General features: G+C 38.8%; 1 protein-coding gene across 2 annotated transcripts in view; it reads right to left on the bottom strand.

Moving 5' to 3' along the window:
• Nucleotides 1-23634, bottom strand: part of cpne5b (copine Vb) — a 130276-nt gene that overhangs the window by 86947 nt on the left and 19695 nt on the right. For both annotated transcript variants that reach the window (XM_087840652.1, XM_087840651.1), the window contains exons 3-5: nt 15463-15503; nt 15080-15126; nt 4385-4488 (exon numbers count right to left, since the gene is read on the bottom strand). In XM_087840652.1, coding sequence (XP_087696778.1) covers nt 4385-4488; nt 15080-15126; nt 15463-15503 — 192 coding nt within the window. The remainder of the gene's footprint in view (nt 1-4384; nt 4489-15079; nt 15127-15462; nt 15504-23634) is intronic.

Below are 23634 nucleotides of genomic sequence, written 5' to 3'. Positions count from 1 at the left end.
GAGAGCCAAAACAAACCAACTTTTCAGCATGAAAAAACTCAGCTCGTGTAACCTGAGGAAACGTTAAGTTTTCTTCAAATATCTTTTTAGCTGTGGTTAGCTGGATGTCAGTCTTATGTTACAGCAGCTGTGTCGAGCTGCGAGTCATATTTTCGGCGCTACGATGTAGTGAGATAAGTTTGTGGGTGTTTTGTGCAGCTTCGGCTGTCCTTTTAACTGCTCGCTGGTTAGCCAGCGTGAGCTATAAGCTAACAGCTAGCCTGGTTAATGACGCTGGAGTTCCACGCACATGCAAACAGCTCGTCTCTACTGCTTTGACTGTTAAAACAGAAGGCAATACTGCGGCTGACAGGGTTTATTATGTGAAAAAGCAGCTTGTTTAGTTTAAACAGTCTGCATTAAGCTGGGCAAACACTGCGATTTTTTCCAGTCGCGTTATTCAGCTCCTCCTCAAACTGTACAATTGAATTGCAGAGGTTAGAAGTTCATAGGTCACGATGCAGGGTCTCACACTATACGGCCTGATGCTCTGATGCGACCTGAGTGCTCAAACTGTGCGTCCATAACATGAAGCTTATCATACAAAATCTGTCTTTCGCTCTCCCTCTCTCTGTCTTACAGACACACACCACCACCACCATCAACTTTGCTAAATTACTAATGGAAAACATTGACCAGGCAGACTGAGCAGCAATGTCCATCCAACTCTTTTCATGGTTGTTGTAGTCGTCACAATTTTGTGAGGCCACATTGAAAAGCCTCGGATACCGTAGCGTAATACGGAAGTGTAGAGCTGCCACCCAGCCAAAAGAAAAATAGAAAAGTATATTGTTCTAATAATATACTATTGTTAGAACAATATACTATCATGTTAGTACAATATACCCTTCATGTTTGAACAATATCACGTTATTACAATATACATAATTATCACGTTCGTACAATATAAATATTATATAGGCTACATCGCAGCTCCAGTCACGGCTTCCATCACCGTCTTTCTCGTCTTTTCCCAGAGTAACAGCCAAACAGGAGGATCTATTGGCTAGCACTGCTTAGCCTTGCACGCATTCTTATTTTAAACCTAATCTGGAATTCATTGCAAACTGTTTGTGCGGGATATGAATGACAGGATTTTGTTTTTCTACAAGGGTTAGTACAAAACATCTCCAGTGTGATCAAATCTTCTTGCCAAACATCTGCAGCTTGGCAGTGTATACAGCACTATAATGACAAGAGCTAATTCTTTTGAAAACCATACATCTTTCCATAGGTCTCAACTTCATCAGACATCACCTAGACTCAGAGCTGGATGAGGCCAGCACAAACAGCAGCCTAACCGACTAAGATGATGGATCCATGGGGTCAGGAAAGCCAGAAGCAGGGCTGGAGAGGTACCTTTCATGTCCATTCACTGGAGGTGTGGATCTATTGCATGGCGTTCCTCACATCAAGAAGCTGTCGATCAAAATCAATACAGCTCTTCATGCATCTGGAGCTTGTGAAGGACTTCTTAGTCATGCAGGACTCCTGTTCACTGCTAGACAGTTACAGCTTCACAGAAAGAACCTTGAGAGCAAACTGCTGCTGAAGCTTAACCATCACTTCACTGAGTGAAGAAATGGCACATTTTTGCTAAATATGCAGAAATAAATGCACACCCATGCAATTTATGGTAAACTGAGCTGCCTTGTATGAACATATGATGAAAATGCCTTGCTCTAATGTTTTCTCTGAGGCTGCTGTGCCATTTGGAGCAAAAATGAAGATAAAGTTTACAGCATATCTTGTCACTGGAAATTGTTTGCACTGTTTATGTTTATATCATTTACACTAGGTATTGGTGAAAAAAGCTTGATGTTGTAAAAAACTGAAATCTGGAAATTTTTTTGTTGATCTTTTTACATATATTCCTGTTGAAAATACTAAAATTTGTATATTTATTTATTTTTGTTTGTCTGATAGCATTTATTTATAAAATAAATCAGACATTTCAAACAGTTACTCGCTACTTGAGTAGTCTTTTCACCAAGTCGTTTTTTACTCTTACTTGAGTAACATTTTTGAAGACTACTTTTCACTTTTACTTGAGTAATAATATTTTAAAGTAATGCTACTCTTACTTGAGTACAATTTTTGGATACTCGACCCACCTCTGGAGGTGAGTGAGCATCAAGAGAGAAGACAAACAAAGTTACGTGTGAAAACAGAATGAGGAGAGATAAAAAGAACCGAGATCTTAGTGTCATTTCAGATGTTGTTATTTGTTGTGCTGAGTAACTGGAAAGGGGTTTGACTACAGACAATAAGACCTGAGTGGTGGACCTGATCTGATTTGCATGTGAATATAAAGCAATAAAAGGGAAAAGGGACATATGTGATGTCCCAGGATTAAACGTGTGATGAAACAATGGATCCCGTTTGCCTGGAGATCAAATCAAATACAATTACTGAGTAATATGTTGAATAAACAGCGCGCAAGACTTTCTCTTGGTGAGCTGCACTGTCTTTGACAGCATAGGGTGGCACAGATTTAGAGCGTCAAAGAGATTTGACAGATTTGTTGTTTCAAATTTAAATCAATTTAAACCATAAAAGAGTTAAACAAACTGCATTAAAACCTGAGGAGGCATTCCTGGTGTCCAAATTACAAAAAGCATCTTTTTGGAATCTGACCCATCCAAAAACTTTAAGGTTAAAAGCAGATGTGATAATATTACCAAAGAAATCCATTATATTATCGTGTTCTTACATAGGTTTTTTTTTGTTTTTTTTAAATACATGTTTTGGGGGCTTATTAAGCAGATCAGATTTAGAAACACTTGTAAGATTAGATTTATGTTCATATTTAGGCTGGATCTCTCTTGTGGAAAAAATAACATTAACAGTTGCTTCTGCCAAACCACTGCTCTCAATTAACATGTGCTTAAACCAAAATATGATCACTTTATCTTTATTAACAGTCTGCAGATGTTTAAGATTGCTGTCATTAAATCTCTAATTGAAAATCCTTGATTAAGGGCATTTTGGCCAATTACTGCCAAATATCCATTACACCCTTTATATATGATTATTTTTACTCCTTTTATTCATTATTTTTATTAGATTAGCATGCAATAATGGTTCCATTTTTAGGAGTTTCATTCAGCATTCAGAGAGCATGATAACTCAGAGACAAGCATGGGTAAAAAGCATCAACCATCTTCTCATATTCTCACACAATGGACTCCTCTCTATAGCTATCACGCTGGATCTCGGTGTTGCATTTGACACCACTGATCATATCGTGCTTTGACTCAAAAGACGAGCACTGTGCTGGTCATATTTATCAGATGTTGAAAGTCTTCCAAAAGTCATATAAGAGGTTCAATGTCGTGTGCTGGTTGACAATGCATATATTTCTATTGGCAATTGGTGATCTCAATGTTTTGGGCCCTAAAAACATGGCATTAACTTGGCCTCTAGCACTGCTGATTCCATTTAGTCATTTTTGACTAGAATATCTCCTTTAACTCATGCATTTAAAGTCATCTGTAGCAATACAGATGAGCCGTCCAGCATTATTAACATTACAAACATGCCTTCTTAGAATGATGCTGAAAACGATCCCATTCATTAGTTACTTCTGGGACCAGCAGTTGTAATTCTTTATTATCAGGATATAGCTCCCGGAAAGCTTCTACAATATGTTGCTCTGAAGATATTAAGTAGCAAGAGAGATCCCATTTCTATATTGCTATAGGCTCAGGCTGCTGCTGGACCTCCCATCAAGCACGGAGCACGTCTCTTATCTCATTTCTTCCTCTATGCATTCATGTAGCCTTGTTCGTGTCATAAATTGTGTTTCTTTCCTCTTCATTAAGTTGTGCATTTTCCTCTCTGGCCTTTCTCTCTCTGAAAGTCTTGCAAACATCTCCAAGTCTGCATGACCCTGATCTGAGGTTGCTTTTCTTTTCTTTCTTTGCTTCCCCCTCACCCCAGTAGGTCTAGACAGACATCATCTATAGCAGGTTCCTTCCTGGGGGTTTTTTCTCACCACAGTCAGGGTGTTCCTCAAAGAGAATTGCTGCTTTTGTCTTGTTTTTTTGAATTGTAAGGCTTACCTTATGATGTATATGACAAATGCTGAGATTACATTTGTTATGCACTGGTGTAAATAAATGCAGTTATCTAAATAAAACAAACAACATGCCATTTCAGAGCAATGTTTAGATCCCCATCCATATTTTGGCATGGTGAGAGAGGTCAGTCTTGTTGTGCATAGTTAGGGTTGTTAAATGTTCTGGTCAGGTATGGCAGATGGTCAGTTTCTTAAGTTAACTGAACGGTGTAGGCAGATGGTGCAGAAAAGGAAGTGAAATAATGAAAACTAAACATCACTCACAAGTCAAAGCGAAGGTTCTGCTTCTCCTCAAAAAAGTAGTCCAAGATGTACTTTCTTACAAAGTCGGGGTTTAGAGTGTTGTCTATCACCTCTGTTCTGCCAAACTGTAGGAAGAGAAAGACAGATGGAGGTCAGAAGAAGAGAATGACGAAAGAACAAGCAAGACATTGAAACACAGTTTTAAAAACAAATACAGTTAGTGTGTGCTTGCCCTTTTCATCTCTTTCCTGGGCTTATTACGTAAGTGTATGCACACAGTCACAGAGGCCTGATTAATGGAGGTGCTTTCACATGGTTCTGCTGTGCAAATGAAATCAAGGGTGGTTTTCCCAGATGCTTGATCTTCACCCCTCTCCTGTATTAATTACAGCAGGTTAGCGCATACATCAACCTTGCGGAAGGAAAAGGAAAATGTAAGACGCCGGGAAAATGTGTGGACAGGGAAAAGTTATGGGTAGACTTTAGGGGTGGGGGAAAAAATCGATACTGTGTAGTATCGTGATATTTCATTTGCTAATAATGTATCGATACTGGGACAGCAGAAATCGATATTTTGTTACAAAAAAGTTTTTGTGGACTGGAACATGCTCTGACTTCAGAGCATGTTGATCCTTTTTCTGAGCAAGAATCCTGACATTCCTTCACTGTCCAAATGTGTTTAACTTTTTTTTTGGCAGCAATAAACATGACAGTTTACTTATTTTAATTTAAGACATGTTTTATTTTAATTAAGTTTAAAACTTTTTTATTTAATGTAAAATTATATTTTGTTTTAATTTACTTTCAAATTCTTCAGTTGCTGAAGGGGCTGCATAGTTTTCACAAATTGCATAGTTCAGAATAGCTATAATAGTACCAGATGGTTGCATTCAGTTAAGTTGGACTAGACTGTAATACAAACCGTTCAGTTTGTCACCAATATAACTGACTGAAATGAGACAAAGACTGAGTGCGTGACTTTGTTATTAGATAAAATGAATATTGATAAAGTTTACCTTTATGTACAGAATCTGAATATCGCAAAATATTTTAAAAAATTGCAATAATATCGTATCGTGCATTAAGTATTGTGATAATATCGTATCGTGGGATGTATGGTGATTCCCACCTCTAGTAGACTTGGAGGGGGAAAGGGGAAAGGGATAAAAACTGCTGGAGGGAAGGAAATGGGGACACTGTTTGAGTCAGAGCTTTGGATTGAACAGTCAGAAGAGTAAAAATGAGAAAAGAGTGAGGAGAGGTGAGGAGGAGGAAAGCAGTCATTAGGGCTTCCTACATTTTCTCACTCCTAAATTACAAATGCAGGGAAATATGCCAGAGAACAATTGACAAAGGCCCAGAAACTCCAAGTATATGCACAATCGCTGGCCACTGTATTAGGTACACTTTACAAGTAATGGTTTGGACCCACTATAGCAGTCAGAACGGTCTTAATGCTTCACTTTGGCAAAGTGCTGGAAACATTCCCCACATATTTTGGTCCATATTAACATGATAGGATCACACAGTTGCTGCAGATTTGTCAGCTGCACATCCCTGATGTGAATCTCTCATTCCACCATTAAAGGTTCGACGTGTTGTGCATTCAAAGACATTCTCCTGGTTGTGGTTATTTTAGTTGCGACTGCCTTCCTGTTTGGCCATTCTCCCCTGACCACTGAGATCAACACTGGATATTCACCGCGAGGACAACCTCTCACTGGATATTTAAAAATCTTTTTGGTCACCATTCTCTGTAAACCCTAGAAATGACCCAGAAAAATCCCAGTAGATCAACAGTTTGATAAATACTCAAATCAGCCCACCTGACACCAACAAACATGCCACATTCAAAGTTACTTCAGTCACATTTCTTCTCAGTTCTGATGCTCAAGTTGAACCTCAGAAAATCACCCTGTCTATATCTACATGCCTAAATGCATGGAGTTGCTCCCATGTGATTGCCTGATTAAAGAGTGTGCGTCAGTTAAAACCTCCACAGATTTATATTTAATAAAATAAAAATAAATAGTGAAGCCTTAAAGCACACATTGCCTCATTCGTGACTTTATACTAAGTCTGAGCCCTCTGGTGTTTGAACAAACATAAAAACAGTGGAGTCAGATGAGAGCAGTTAACACAAGAATGAAATTACCTCAAAATGGATTCAAGAAAACACACACACTGGAGATTGCACCACATTTCCTGTGTATACTGAGTCTACTCTGTACATGGCTGCATGTTTTTGATGTCACATTTAATGGTTTCCTGCCAGCACAGCTAGAAACTGTTTGCGGTTTGAACATCTCAGCTTAGTCATAGTTATTTGCTGGTAATATCACCAGAACTTCACAAGATAAATCACATCTTACTTCTACATTTCTAAATTTGAACCATGTGAGCATGCTCTGGGCCTGTAGGCAGGGGCGGATCTAGAGAAATTTTCTTAGGGTGGCATGAGGGAGGCAAAGAAATCAAATGGGGTGGCAAAATCAAAGCCTTTTTTTGTCAAACACATATGCAGGTGGTTATTGATTCAAATGCAGTAAGTATACACGTTTTTCATATAAATATAGTCTGTAACTTAATTATTGTCTGTAGCCCACATAATTAAACACTTTAGTTACATAAAACAAGTGAGTTTTGATTGTATGTACTGTATAGCCTGTATAATAAATACATATGTAGCCCAATAAGTATAAAATCCAGAAAGCTACACAACATGGGGCGGTTGCTTTACAAACACAAGTCTAACTTAAGTTTCACACTGTTTTTTGTTAGAAAACAAACACATTGTTACAGCTTAAATTACACAAAATGTCAGAAATCTGCACTGTCATTAACAAAAATTTAAACCTAATTTTTCATGATTTGTTGGATTAACCCACTGAGGTCTGAAATACAACCGACCATTTTTGACTCCTTTTGAGTTTATGTTTGTATTTCACCCTCAAATTGTTTCATTTTATTTTTTTTCCCCTGCCTTGTTTGGTATCTTTTCAGCTCAACTGAATTTAGTTGTTTTTTTCACTGACATACTGCATTAGTGTTACTGATCTGAAATCACGCAAAGAACTTAAAATCCTAGTAGTATTTGCAGGTGTTGCAATAAGATGCCCCACAAATTATGTATGTCAGTACAAAAAAAATGTTTTTCCACCAAAAGACAGAGGAGAGCAGCACAGGGATAAACCTGCAGGCCTGACAACAGGAGGTGTATCACTCCACTGGTTTTCTACTTAGTGAGAGTGTTTACATTGCAAATGTGCCTTTGTGACATTCATTAGTGCCCTCACTGACACACAAAACAAGAGGACTACACAACAGAACACCTACACAAGACAACACAACACACTAAGTATACACTCCACACTAAACGTCACAAATCTCCCACATCTAAAAACTCTCTCTCTCTCTTTCTCTCTCTCTCTCTCTCTCTCACTGGCTGCTCTGTCTCGCTGTTGTTACAGTCACTCCCAAAACGTTTCCCTCTTCCTAAACAACCAAATCCCACTTGTTGACTTTTTTTTAAACTGGTTGACATGGTACATTTTTCCACCGATAGGAAAGAGGTGTTTTTTTTCCCTTTCTTTACTGTTTTTGCGCTGTCCTTAGAAAACGCTTAAAAGACACACACACAAAAATGTGACGACAGTATTTAGAAAAAAGCGTGTCTTATATATATTATCATAACTCTGGATTTACTGGCCTGTAATTAAAATTAAAAAAAACTTTGAAGTCCGAACTTTCAATATGGGCTGAAATAGAGACTCAGCGTGGCTGCAGCTTGTTGCTATGTCAGCTTAAATCAGTCATGTGATTTGGAGGTGCAGCCTGTCGATGGACAACAGAGGGTTAATAACACTCACCTTCCTTCCATTTCCAGAGTGTAACAACCAACCACCTGTGTGAAATCTGAAATTCCCATGGTGTTGTTCAAAATGTGCTCTGGCACAATCATAAGCATTGCTTGCCAGTGTTGCCAACTCCTCAGTAAGGAAAATCGCTATTGGTTGTCCTAAAAGTCGCTAGAAGTCGCTAAATGACGTCATCACCTAATTTGCATAATTGGTCATGCTAATGTAATTGTAACCTACGCTGCTGGAGAGAGAAATAACATCGTGGACGAGACATAAAGTGAGCAAAAAACGTCCTAAATGCATTTAGAATTTATTTAGAACTACAAATTAAATTTCTTTTAGCAATTATTGTTTTTTGTAATGTCTTTCACGTCTTTTTTTAGCGACTTTTTTAAGAAAAAAAGTCGCTAGGGGGTCTGAAAACTCGCTAAATATAGCGACAAAGTCGCTAAGTTGGCAACACTGTTGCTTGCTACTGAAAACAAGAAAAAAGCCGGTCCTGCTATGGGCTGAACCATTTGTTAACGGTGGAGGGGGGTAACACTATGCAATATATTTAGTTTTAGCATTTATATTCACTGTTGACTGTAACTACGCTCAAAGTGTTAATGCTATCTTATTTTAATAAGCAACACTGTCATATGCAAAGCTGGGGTGGCACTTGGGGTGGCAAGGGATGCCACCCTTCTAGATCCGCCCCTGCCTGTAGGTGATAGCTGCTCTTGTTATAGCTCAGAAAAATACGTTATTGCTACATCTATTAAAGCCACGCCTCCTGTGATAGGTTTAATATTCATATCATCCTTATATCACAACAAGGAACAGCATTAATTGATTTGTAATGAGCGGCATTAATCATATTTTTTCTTAATTGATTTCCTTAATCAAATCCATCTTCATTCCTTCATGCCTAATATTACAATGATGCACAGATGTCAGAGGCAAGCATTCCTTCTTTTGTTAGAAAGATGAAAATTCAACCTGTGCTCAATCTAAACGTATGCAATAATGACACCGGGTCAGATGTGAATCGTATATAGACAAACTGTTTCCACAGACTACAACAGGTCTGCCTCTGAAATAGATACCATGAGGCAGAGGGCAAACGTGCTGTGTTGGCGTCATCAGCATCATAGCAGTCGAGAGGTGTTTGACCTTTAATGTGTAGGTAATGTTATGAAAACCAAACCATGAAATTTAAGTGAAGAGAAGAATGTGTGGTTCCAGACATGGTTCAAAAACTTCTTTCCATCTAGAGTTTGTATAACACCACACTGGCCTTCTAATGCTGATTTTTGCATTAGTTGTCATTCTTCCTCATGCACATTGTGGGTGTTTACATTACAATATAAGGCGCCCTGAGGGGACTGTTGCTGTGATTAGGTGCTATATGAATAAAACTGATTTAAACTGAAATGGTATTCTGCTGTAACATCCTGCTTGGTGAAAAATGTCAGTAAAGCGTTACCAAGTGCATCAGAATGTGACAAGGAGCAAGCGTCAGTATGTGATGAGTTCAGAATAAGAATGTGTTATAATATGTGCAAACTGTAGTATTTTTAGTGCAATAATGTTTATTTGTATGGGAATAAGCATGCAACTTCAACGAGTTCCACACAACATTCATAGCTTAAAGCAAATCTGCAACGCCCTTTTCAGAGTCACTCTTGTTTTCCACAGTCTCATAACTCACCGGCAAGTCTGTCGAACTCTTCATAGAGGTAAACAGAACCTGTTTGCAAAGATTGATCTTCCGATAACATGGAATGCAGCTTTTGTGAGCGAGTGTGAGTAAACGATGACTTTGCACTGATAGAAAACTTCACTGTTCTGTGATATTGCACCACTGTCGAATCCCTCTTTCTAAAAATAGGAGGGCAGGACTACTGATATTGAATCTGTGTTCTGCCCTGAGTTTTTTTCCGAAGCACCCGGAGCTGTTGATAAGGTTGTGAGCACATGTTAGTAAAGAGGCGGGAGATTGCAAAAATGAGCACCATACGTGATTTCCCAGCTGAGTGGAAGAGACAATACCGTGCTGCAGAGTTCATTAGATACTGCTGGGCTGCTGGAGCTGGCTAATGAGAATCTGGCAGGAAGTCCCTGACCTGCACCCTCGACATTTACACACATAGACGCAAGGCAGCTGGCACGCATATACTTATGGCATCTGAACTCTTCGGTCCGCTGATGTAGAGACCGATAGTGTCTCGTGTTGAAAATGTGACCATGTCCCTAAGTCTCATTGCAAGTGATTATGGTGTTAAAGGAGAACAGTAATAAAACATGTGTAATCCATTATTATCTTTTTGGCTTTTCTATCCCAAAAATGGCTAAGAAGTTAATTATGCTGACCATCATACTTTGCATAAACAACCTTTTTTTCTTTTAACACACACAAACCGCCAGTGCAGATTTTTGCCATCTGAATGTGCTGTAGTTCTTTTTCTGTTCTTTGTGGCTCAGCAGACAGCAACACAGTGCTCATATAATGAGCATGTTGGAGTCAGTAGTGTGAATTAGTGTGAGATAGCTTTCTGTCTGTTTTGGCCTTCAGTGAAAAGCATTGGGGTGAGTTTAAAAAAGAAATCCCCAAGACAAAGAAAAGACACAGAAACACGAAGAATACTGAGCAGCTCCCCAGGACTGATAGAGAGTTTAGGGAGGAAGAGTCAAACAAGCAGCTGAAAACCATTTCTTCTACGATGAGTGCTGCATGGCTTCATGGGAAAACAACTCCCAAGGTTTGTTAGAGCTTCGAGCCACAGCTGTGATTGTGCGAAGTCTGGGTATATGTGCACATCAAACAAATTCTAAAACTCATACACGCAGAAACAGGCATGTGCACCAACACGCACACAAACGCACACTCATTCACATAGCAGGTAGTAGCAGATAATGTCAGACAGTGGGAAAAAATAATAGAAATCATCAACCGTGTCAATCTCCATTAGCTGTTCTCTGTCTGGCTCACAGCATACAGTGATCACTCGGCAACTTTGCACCTCCATTGCTATGTTCTACTTGTTTATATATCCAACAGTCCTTCTTCGTATGTATGTACTATATATAATGTCAATCATTCAGTTCAGCGACTCCACCTGTGAAAATAGATAAAAAATACAATTTAAATTTGGTCTATTTTCCCCTCATGTTTTCTCCCTTGCAGTGCAGCTCTCTGAGCAACTTTAGGTCCACAGGAAAATCAGAATGAGCCTTTCAGGGAGTGATCTGAAAGGGCATGTCCCACCGGAAGGAGGCCCCGGGGCAGACCCAGGACACGCTGGAGAGATTATATCTCTCAGCTGGCCTGGGAACGCCTTGGTGTTCCCCTGGATAAGCTGGAGGAGGTGGCTGGGGAGAGGGAGGTCTAGGCTGCTCTGCTTGGGCTGCTGCCCCTGCGACCTGACCCCGGATAAGCGGAACTAAATGAATGAATGGATGGATGGATTACAGGGCTTTATTGATCCATCCCTTCCCCATTTAAAAGGTCTTGTCTTGTGTTATATTGTAAGGAGAAGCAAATGGTTCACAAGTATCCTTAATGTGACGGTGTTTGTATGGACATACTGTGGAAACTCAGTGAAGCCAGAGCTGAGACTTTTTGCAGCTGTGATTTTCTGGTATACAGTCTAATTACCCGAGGTACACTTACACAACGATTCCAGGAAGAAGTGTTGCACTAAGAGTGGTCTCAATTTGGGCTGTATTAGTCAGTAATACCTCAAATTGTTCAATAGTATGTCTGTGCCTGGTAAACATCTCCTATGACCTTTTCAGACTTGGTTTTGGATACTATAGTCCATATTCAGGTTTATTTTCTCCATTGTTTTGGATGGGGAGTCATTATTGAAGGTCACTTAGTTGTTTTGGTTTTTTAAAACAATAACCACTGGAGCAATAAAAACACTGAATCATCTTGAGCATAAAATCAACCTAAAAGTATCCTACAACTAAATCCGGAGCACTTTAATGTACTGTAGAGGATAATGAGCGCACAACGAAGAGAATCAAGTCCACACATAACTTGTCTATGCACTAGTCTGTTGTAAAAAAGTGATGCGCATACTCTTCATCAAGAATGACCTGTATTAGCATGGCAGGCATAATGCAGTGTGCACCAAATACCGGAGGAGATGGAAATAATCGTCAAACGTGGCCCCACCGGTGTGCTAGAGGGCCCTGTCAGAAAGTGTTATTTAGCAGTCCCTGGTGAGTCACCTGTTTTAGCTTTGCTTGTTCAATCGGAGGCGCTCAGTGTCGTTCACACAGCATCACCTGGAGCCGCTCCAACACATACAACTGAACAATATGACTGTGGATGTGATGGTTCATGTCCGCAAGGAGAGGGCTGATTTAAATGTTTCCTGGTGAACAGCAGAAGATGGAGTGCAATCTGAAGTGAAAATAAACTGAAGTGAAATGCTCATTATATTAATTACATTTTGTGTATTTGATTGGACTAGAAGGCATTCAAACTGAAAAAACAAAGAAGTGGATGGCAAAGGGACCTTTACTGCACATATGCAAATGCATATGCGCTTAGGATTTACACATATGCATACACATTTTCACACCCAAAGAGCAGGGCTGTCAGCAATAATTCTGCTACCTTTGAATTAATCCCACACAGCCATCTGTTGGGAGTGAGTAAACATAAGAGCAGCAGATGAGTGTATAAATAAAACAGCCATATACCATATAAATAAATAAATTACATTAAATTATCATGTATTGAAAATATCTGTGCCCATTTGGACAATGAGCAGTGTTTGATGAAGAATCAATCAAACTGTGCACGTCCAGCCTTGGAGGGGATGCAAGTGAAATCACGGCTGGGAACTAAAATTAATATCATGCTATACTCCTCACGTTACAGTTCCATTTTTAATGACCTTGTTTTTTCATTGATGTCTTGGTTGATAGTTTGTAATATTTTTGTTGCCTGTTTGCATTACAGAACATTAAAATCGACTATCTAGTGTCAAACTCTATTTATCTTCGCAAGGTTTGGACCAGACGTTCTCTAACAGGAATAGTTTTTAAAGCAAAACTCACTTTTGATTTATGATTTTTTTGATCTAATGACTTTAATTTATTGTAAGCCAAACATGTATTCTCACTTACAGCATATTTGCTGTGTTTTTACACTAAAGCATTGCGCTAACAATACTCTATAATTTTCAGATATGTGCATACACAGTACAGTGTATCGCATTACGAATTTATTAGACCAACATCCGATGTAAGGTTTATGGCACAGCTGCTATAATTGCTGCTTTAATAATAAAGATGCCAAATTACACTTACTTACTTGCATTCCTGAACAGCAAAATTCTTTTAGTGGTTGAATGCTATGCTTCATTAGTCCAGTGTGCTGACCCAAATTTGGCAATAAAAACAAGAATTCAATCATTTTTAGTTTATTCGGATTGTTAAAATATTTATGTTTTTTTGTTTTTATGAAAGGTGGCCTAATAAATCTGTTAAGCACTGTATAAGTATGCACATCTATGAATATATTCATATATGTGTAAAAACATTGTCTATATGGTCTATGCTCTCACAGTATTTCACAAATGTTTCTTCCCAGAGTCACAACAGAATTGAGGGCGGAGGGCTCTCTTTTTCTGGAATAATCTATAAGAGAATCTGAAATTGTTATTGCAGTTGTTAACTGGTTATGAAGGGTGAGTGTAGGTCTGATTTAAAGGATTGAGGAGAGATTCTCTTGTTCAGTGTGACTGCTTCTGAAGTTCATGTCCAGTGTCACCTGTATTTATTTCTTTACTTGTGCTTATAGTTGTTGCAATTTCTGCTGCCCCTTCAGCCAGATATCTCTTGGAAAAATAGAGTTTCAATCACAATGGCACTCTTTAACTTGACAAATAAAAGATATTTATATACAAAAATATTTACCGTGCCCGTGACAAATTTATTACAGGCTTAGTTCATAAACAGTATACTGTATATATTTTAATTTGGTCTTGCAGTCAGCATTTATTGCAAGAGGACAAAAATTCTATTAAAATAAACTACAATGGCCACGTTCGATTTAATCGAAAGCAGCAGCTTGGCCCGTTTCTGTTAATAGTTTTTGGATACAAATGGAGGTCTGTGAAACATCAACAGGCCACATACACATGCACTTGTATCTACTTAAAACTGTTCATCTTAACAACAGGAAAGATGCTGAATATTGTCAACTACATCCTTTTGAGTTATTATTATTATTATCATTATTACCTTCATTATGTGCCACATTTGGGAATTTCTTCCATAATAAACATTCTGATGTCAGCTGCTTATCAGTATTTGCAAAGACATAAAGGTAAAGAGTTCGGCTTCAATACTTTATTTAACACTTTACTTCACATATTTATTTTGTATCATTACGTGTTTTGCTAATTCTACCTGCAATCCAAATAATTAGGTTTCATTAACTGGATTAACAGACAGAATGGTGAGATGACAAGTAGAGAGCTGATGGTAATGCCGCATAAACCAAACAAGGTTCACTAAGATGTGGATTAACGAATCTGCAGCGTGCTGTTTAGTCCCCAAAATGTCAGCATATTGATCATTATGGTGTGAGGGTTTTTGTTGTTGGTTGAAGTCTCCAATTAGGGAATTTTTCCTTGGCATTTTAAGACGACTGATGCTTGAACAAGTTTAATGAATTGTCAAAAAACACTCACAGAGAAAAAGGGGGAAAGAAAACCATGAGCTGAATGTCTTAACTGGAGTGCCACCACTCCACCCCTGTGCACACAGAAAGCAAGGCCAGAACTTAATTGGACGCGCTGTAAGTTCTTTCTTTTTTGATTTGTGTGTGCATGTTCGTGTGTACACTCACCTCTCTCCACTGTTTGGTTTCAACACCTTGTGTATAGAGCACGCACACTGTGAAAAAGTGCCAGGGAGGGACATAAAAGGAGGAAATTTGGTGAAAGAAAGAGAAAAGAAGAACCGGGGGGGAGAGAGGAAGAAAAGAGAGTGAGAATTAGAAAAATGGAGGCAAATTCCAAATGGGAAATCAATGTGAGGGTTTTAGCTCCAGTGCAGTGAACAAACAGCCACAGCACACTGAGGGGGAAAAAAAAAAAGATTTCCCAAACTACAAGGCAACATATCGATAAAAAACACACAGAGGAGAAGTAGAGAACGACCACAACCAGAAGCAGGCTTAGAAAAATAATAAAGTACCATAAATAGGGGAAGTCTTTACAAAATACTCACTTGGATCTGACTTTGAGAATGTGTCTTTATCCAGCAGATTTCTGGAAAAGGAAGAGAAGAAAAAAGCAACAACTGTTACTCATGCTGACAGCTTGACGTGAGTCACTTATACTCAGCTATGTTCTAAAATTTATGTGCACATACGGTATATTCTTGTCATGTTTAAGATGCTACCATCAACCAGAAGCCCACTTGAGAAGTGCAGAGCCTTATCTGACAATTTTACAGAAAGTGATCTGATCTGCTGATTCAGATCACTTTGAGTTTTGTGCACTCTTCATTTTGTGCCTTGGTTTTCTGGTTTTCCCTTTTTTCCTTTCTTCGGGTATCTAGTTTGAGCTTTTGTCACATTGTAGGCTTTGGTAAGTCTCTGGGGACTTTTTTTTGTTGCATCACTTTTCATCTGTCTCTCTCAGCCTCCACTCGTCCCCCTCTGACTGCAGATTCACATCAAACATGCAAAACTCCTCTCTGATGAGAGACTATCAAGAATTTCCTCTCATCGCCACGGCAATTTTTCACCACCACTCCCGGCATCAAAGCCATGATACCTTGCAAATAATTAGATATCAAATTAGATGCAAGCCAGCATTAACACAAGAAGGAAAACAATAAGCCACCCCACATTTAACATCAATGTTTAATAGTGGCATCTGTTCTCCTGTCAGCTCTGCTCATTCAAGTCAAAACGTTTGTTAGGTCCAGGTATTGCTAATGGGGACCTGAATGTGTTCAAATACCAGCGGTCACATTATTGGGACTTGGATTCTTTAAGGGGATAAACCCCAGGTCCTAGTAATGTAGATTTTTAGCATGTTTTGAGATCAGATTTAGGGTAAATGGCATTAACATTGTCACTGTTATAGGGCAGTCAAAGTGGTGGAAAACACTGAAAGATGGGTGTTGTGAGGTACATTCATATTAGAGCAGGAGCAAAAGCACTGCCTATATCAAGGATCAGGATAAAGGGTCCAAAGCAGGATAGCGACGCAGAGATTGGGAACACAAAACAGAAAAAAACCCACCAAGAAAACAAGTATGATGAGCAGGAGCACAACAGAAAAACAGGAGACAAAGGTGGGAACAGGACAGAAAACAAACACAAACTTAACTAACGAGGGTGAGTCACCGAAAACAGCAGAAGGTAAAACAAGAACAAGGCTTTAAATATAAAACAGAAAGTAAAAAAAAGGCAAATAACTAACACTGAGACACGAGGACTAATATAAACATGGTGATAGAGACAAGAAACAGGCGAACTAGAAGCACAAAGAAACAGCACAGAACCAACAAAGGTAACAGGGAGCGAAAGAACACAAATACTCGAAAGTCTATTGCAGTGAGGGAGCCGTGGCAGCGGGGAGGGAGCACAAAAGGTATGTGACCCTAGCTTACTTCATAGTGACTGATAAGACCCACTCATGAAGCAAACATGGGCGCCTGCAGCACTGCGGAACATTTGTGTCCCCCATCAGCCAATGAGAATAACTACACAATCTCTGTTAAGTTATTATTTATGCCTTTCACAAAGAAATCCAACTATGTTTAATAATTTTTTGGCTTCACCATCTACCACTTGTCGTTTTTACCTGAAGCACCATGTGTAGTGTATGCTGGTTTTTTATTATTATCCCCTATGAGGAATACAATGTAGAACCATTGGTCACTAATCAACAATTCTACTACTTGTATTATTTATTTGGGATAACGCAGTCAGTAATTGTGGGGTCACCTCATTATATAGTGTCATTACACGATGCTCACTAAAAAATCAAATAGGAAGCAGTGGATGATTCCTAACACAACCCTCGTTGCTGTAGCCTACGCTCGGTCTGTTGCTACCGTCTTCTGCTCTTCGGCTCTGGCAAACCATTTATTTTCAGTTAACATAAAACACAGGCGAACAGATTAAAAACTTCTGGCGTTTTGTGAACTTCAGAGAGATCTACCTGATGGCCTTAATCAGCACTGAGTGAGCTTGTTTGTCAAACCCTCTAATAGACATTCATTTGTATGTAAAAGACTCTTACTCTAGCTTTAGAAATGAAAAGTTCACTAAGAGTGCAAGGTTATTTTCACATTTACAATCCCTGCGTTTGCAAATGTGATTGCATGTGAAGCCTTTGACATGCACAAACAAACATGCTCTTTCATTCATTCCCAGACAATGAAATCAACTGGCTAGCGGGGATATCAACACTGAAAATTGTCGGGTTGGGTTTTGCACAATGGCAGCCTGATTGCTAAGAAGTCTTCGTGTTTACTCATCTCATTTGCTCATCTCTATCTCTGCCCTCCCACCTTACCTCTTACTTTGTAATGGCACGTAGCGTTCAACCTCATACGTTTACATCTGTCATATTAAAGAACAAAGACTTGATGAATCGTGGATTTTGATTGGTAATAGAACTTGACCACAGTTTGGGGTTTTAAAATATGACAGTTTTTTTTAACCGTGCATTGTACAGTGTATTTCATTTCAAGACTAATGTATTTTTTAACAACTGCCACCTCTGGCACCTCGTCCTAGCAGATGTAATTACAGACGTTTTCCTATTATAGATCACAATGTAAGAATCCCCTTAAACTCAAGTCTGATGAGGGCCCACCACACTGATTTACAGCAAAGGTTGCAGACACAAAATTACAGGCTTGTATTTGAGTGGAAAGAGCGCATAAAGGTCATTGTCAAGGATCTTGTTCATTCCTTGTTTCTCCGCCTACTGTACAGGTCCCACTCCATCTTCCAGCGTCCTTCACGTAACATCTGTAAAGTATTGTTTTTAAAGCTTTGTACTTTTTCTACTTTCCCTACACCCTCACATGTGACAGGAATTAATGTCTTAGTCAAGGTTTGACCATACTACACATGTACAACACACTAGTACATCAAAAATCCTTTAAGGAATGTCACCAAATACTATAAAGGTATTTTATCTGGGTTTGTTTGAATACATCTTTGACAGATGAAGTTATGTTTGTAAATGTTTACACACTCAAATCGTTCTTTTCCCTCATAAACATGGAACAATAATTCTGAGTAAAACGCAACTGGAAGATAATCAGATCAAAGCTTCATTTATTCAAATAATTTATCACTAAGGAGGACATGTTTGGTGTGAACTGACTGTATAAAAATCAAGTAGCTTCCATGTGACCAGTTTCCATTAAATTTAACCTGTTACATTGTAATTACATGTTACTAAATTGCATGCAACCTTTAAAGGTAATTCATTTCCTTAAAGCAAACATTTTGGCCATTTAGGCATGAATCCATACTACCTGGTTACTTAAAATGGGCTATTTGAAATATCAACACGAGCAACACAAAAAGCAGAAGTTTGACAAGTATAGAAGTAGTGTTAATCGCATTTTTCTCTCAAGCCTTCATGTGGTTTCAGATCTTTGATCTTTAATTTAGAAACCATTAGTCTCAAACCATGCAGGGCCTTTCACTGTGCTATCATTTGTGATTTGCTAAAATCACAAACGAAATCACACAACAATAATTCACCCAAACACTAATGGGCTCAGAGATGTACAGGAGTCTTTTATCTGAGATAACAGAGTGCAATTAAACACTATTTGACTCCGGACAGAGAGGTGTTCTCGTCTTTTGAAGTGTGTGCTGCACGAAGGCCAGCCCGTGCTTTTGTTGGCTGCACTGAGCAAACATCCTTTGGGAACATAAAACTGGAGCTGGCATATAAAGTGATTGACAGTGAAACACTGTTCTTTATATTAATTATTTGCCTGCTTTTGTGTGTGTGTGCTTTCCTCTTAGCTTTTTCCACCCTGTCTCTCTCGATCTATTCCCGCCTGATTTTAATGCATTTTTTTATGAATTTGACTTTCTCTAACTTAATCTCTCCCCCGTGTTTCGAGTGTTGTGTCACACCTCCATCAAGTCTGACCTTTTCATAATGTTTGCCAGAGGCTGCTATGTTCCTAGCTCTATTACCCTTCACGTTTCCTCTTGCTCGCTTGGTCACGACAGCGACACGAGAGCCTTCACTCGAGATGACAAAGCCTGTTGTCTCCTCTGATTCTCGCTTCTGTTTCTTTCTCGTTTCATTTTCTTCTGCAGTTTCTGCTGCCTTCCACCTGAAGCTGTGCTCTTTCATCCACAGTAATCTGTTTTGATTTTTCTCTGTTCCTGTATTTTCTCTCCCTCCTTTAAGAGCTTTCAAGAGCACACCGATAAGAAAAAGAAACACATAACATCCTGAAATGTTTTGTTTTTTATCTTACATTTAGGTTAGAAAGACATTCTGAGCTACAATACTCTGTGTTTGTCAAAATGTCTTTGGCTGAAGTATTGCAGTCTAATGTCCCTGAAATGCCTACATCTCAGTCTAAATAACAAAAAAACACATATTTGATATCAAAAAAGGCAAGATAATTAAATTAGCAATTCACCGTTTAAAAATTCTGCCCTGTAGCAACTCCAGTTGCAGAGAAATGAGGAAAGTTTTAAAAAAACAAAACACCTAGCTATTTTCAGATAACAGTGCTTGTATGCAAAACTGTCCCAGGAATGCATTGTTAATAATAATTGGATGCTTTGTTCAGTTTAATTTATTCAGCCCTTATCCAAATACATATTTAGTTACATCTGGACCCTTTCCATCCACCACCTCACCATAACAACCCTCAATAGTACATTAGCACACAGCAAGCAATCACATTTATTTATGCTTCATTGTTGTTGTTGTTTGAATGGGAGGCCTCTAGTAAATTACTCTGGCAATCTTACACGTAATAAATGTTGTAAACTTCTGAAACTCTGGGACCACTAAAAATATTATTGGTACAGGTGTAAACGTGAGCCGGTACAAACTGATCAGAAGTTGGTTTTACTGACTTTGTAAGAGAGAAGACGAAGGGTTTTGCACACAGTTTGTCACAAGTTTTGATTTTTGTGAATGGCCACGTTTAACAAGTGCATCACCAGCACAGTTCAAATTACCGAAGCAGTTTAGGCATTGGTGTGTAGTTAAGTCCATGGACTGGGTACTAGCATGTAAATGATACATGAAACTGTGACAGACATCATGCTATTAGTAGAGATGGCACGATACCACTTTTTTATGTCCAATACCGACATCATAATTTTGGATATCTGCCAATACCGATGTAAATCCGATATAGTGTATTTTATAATCAGTAAAACTGTTTGTTTTGTTTTTTTATTTTGCTGCTTTCAGTGTAAAGAAACTCCAGACCACCGACAGGTCTTGCATGCCACAGCCGCTCTATCACGTGACACATACCGCTCCGATCTACTAAGGTCATGAGCTGGGTTACGCCATGTTGCAAGTTTTGTGAGGCGTTTTTGTGATACTTAATGGATCCGATTACATTTTTAATTTCTCTCCGAGTAATTTAGGTCAGTACCGGACGATACCGATACGTAATATCGGTATCGTTCATTATTTATTCCATTTTATATTTAGAGCTGTTAATGTGTTACATTGTTTTTAACCTCTGTAGCGTCACACTGTAGGAAAAAACATTGTGTTAAGCAGTGTTGGGAAGGTTACTTTTAAAATGTATTCCATTACAGAATACAGAATACATGCCCCAAAATGTATTCTGTAACGTATTCCGTTACGTTACTCAATGAGAGTAATGTATTCTGAATACTTTGGATTACTTAATATATTATCATGCTGTTTACAACTACATGAATGTACTATTGCTGTGATTTATTACTGTTACTGAAGGTCCGCGGCTCCGAACCGTAGTAAAGGGACCTCTGGCTAATACGGTGGGTTCTGTGTCGGTCTCGTAGCCGAAAACTAGCTTTACTTTGTTGTCTGGGTCAACTTTGCTAGCAGAGACAGAGAGAGGCGTTGAAAGGCTGCTCCAACGGAACTTATTGTTTTTGGAGGAAAACACGAACACGGTGTACAGTCGAGTCTTAATAGCTTACTTACAACTGGGCTCGTCAGGCTCTCTTCTTGGCTGCAGTGGTTATTATTATATTTACATCCTTCCAGCTCCCGTTTTTGCTCGATGACAGCTCGTACTTGTCCTTTTTCTCCCTCCCTCGCTCACAGACACATAACGTGCATGGCAGTCCATTCTCCCTGCAGCACGGACTACACTGCCTATGATGCTACATTCTTTAGAGCTATGCCTGTAGCATTCTGCCTATTAGCTTAGCACAACAACAACAAAAAGGCCTCTCTCACCCAGGAAACACGCAGAGAGAGAGCGTCACCCTGTAACCATGGCAACCGTAACGCTGCCACCTGGAACAACAGAACGTAGCTGTCAAACAAAACCCAAACAGTCCTGACCCGCCACAATATGAAACAGGAAAGTACCACCGTGTAATCCATTTATTTCAACAAAGTAACTGTATTCTAAATACCACCTTTTTAAACAGTAACTGTAACGGAATACAGTTACACATATTTTGTATTTTAAATACGTAACGGCGGTACATGTATTCCGTTACTCCCCAACACTGGTGTTAAGTGTAAAGGTTGATAAAGGTTGAGCTTCTCTACAGTCTTTGAGAGTCTGATAAAATAAATTAAACAAAGCAGGTCTGTCTGTGTTAAAGAGTATTATTAGCTTTGCCAAGGAGGTTATGCTTTTGGGAGCATTTGTGTGCGTTTCATTCTGTCTGTAGACACAATAGCTCAAAAGGTTATTGGTGAATTATGATAAAACTTCGTAGGGTTGTAGCGTGGGCTCACGCAAACGATCCAGTAAAATTTGGTTTACATCCAACAAGGTCTTGAAGGTCAACTTAATGATTTACTGATCAAAAATTGATAACTTAGCCTTAGAAACTATGAGAAAGTACTGTATGAAGATTTAAATACCATACAACATTTGACCTCTGACCTCTCTATCAAGGTCAAAAGATTGATCTGAAGGTCAAAATGATAGTGATAGCTATTTACAAATGAATACCTATTATCCTTTATGTACTCCTACATAATGTTTATATAATCATAGTAAACATGACACCCTTATCAGATTTTCCCTTAAAGTATGTTTAAAGAGAACAAAGAAAAAAATGCATTTACACAAAAATAAATATTATACAATTAAAAGTTAATGATGCCCAGAGATGGAGCCCTGAGTGCGCCTTGTTATTTCCTATTGTCGTCTTGATGCGGGACATTTTAAAATAATGCAAACACTATTCATTAAAGAAACAGCAAAGCAAAAAATGTTTCACTTTTTTTAACTGTGGACATCACTCTGTTATAACTTTGTTTGAATCTGGGTTACTCAAAGTTACCAACCAATCATGCAGGAATCTCACCAGGAAATAGTTTTTCCTTCCCTTTAACCTCACATCCCTAATGTAGTTTATGTCGTTCCCACTCACTGATCCAAAATGAATCCACTTGTATCATTTCCTATATCCTCCTCTATATCGCTGTCATTTCCACCTCCTGTTTATCTCTCGGTGGTTTATTATCCTTCTAATGGTCTCTCCATTATCTCTTATCGTAAATACAGCCCCAAACTGCTTTCATCCCCATGCAACTGCAGTTCTTTCCCCAAGCAGTCAATCAAGGTATATATTTTAGTTGTGACCTGTAGTCAGATTAAATCACTCCATCCAAGTCGGCTATTACAAGCCGGTGGGCACAGGTTCAAATGTGAAAAACTGCAGCTGAGTGCATCACAGGGCAAATGTGAGGAAAACGTTTATGGATTAATAGCAAAAAAAAAAATGTTTACAGTTTTGATGATATAGTTGTGGTGCTGTGATGCGGTAAAACATTTTTTTGGCACTGTGTTATCAAAATGCTGCAGTTATGTAGATTCTATCTATATCTGCAATCATTCTGGCGATCCTATAAGGCCAACCGAAGAATCCGTTCAGGTCCTATAAATCAGTGTTTTAATTTTAGCTTTTTATGAGAAGCCATCTTTTACAGTCATAGCATTCAAGGCGTAAAGACTGGTGGTGAATAAAGCGCACAATACACACAGGATATCTGTAATCTAACAGACAATGACTGAAACAGCATCTGCCACTCTATAAACTATGTTGCTATGAATATCAATTGATACAATCTGTTCATTTAAACTCAGTACGTCTTCGTTGTGTCTTGAGGGAGTACATCATTTTGCTTCTGCTTGAAGCAGAAAAGATGCTGTGAATCACATGTAGGGGTCCTCTGGGAGTAGCATTGT

Source organism: Neolamprologus brichardi, chromosome 5 (assembly GCF_056152115.1).
Source record: "Neolamprologus brichardi isolate AB-2024 chromosome 5, ASM5615211v1, whole genome shotgun sequence".
Lineage (NCBI taxonomy): Eukaryota > Metazoa > Chordata > Actinopteri > Cichliformes > Cichlidae > Neolamprologus > Neolamprologus brichardi.
Note: the sequence above shows the minus strand (reverse complement) of the source record. Positions and strands in the feature narration are given on the sequence as shown.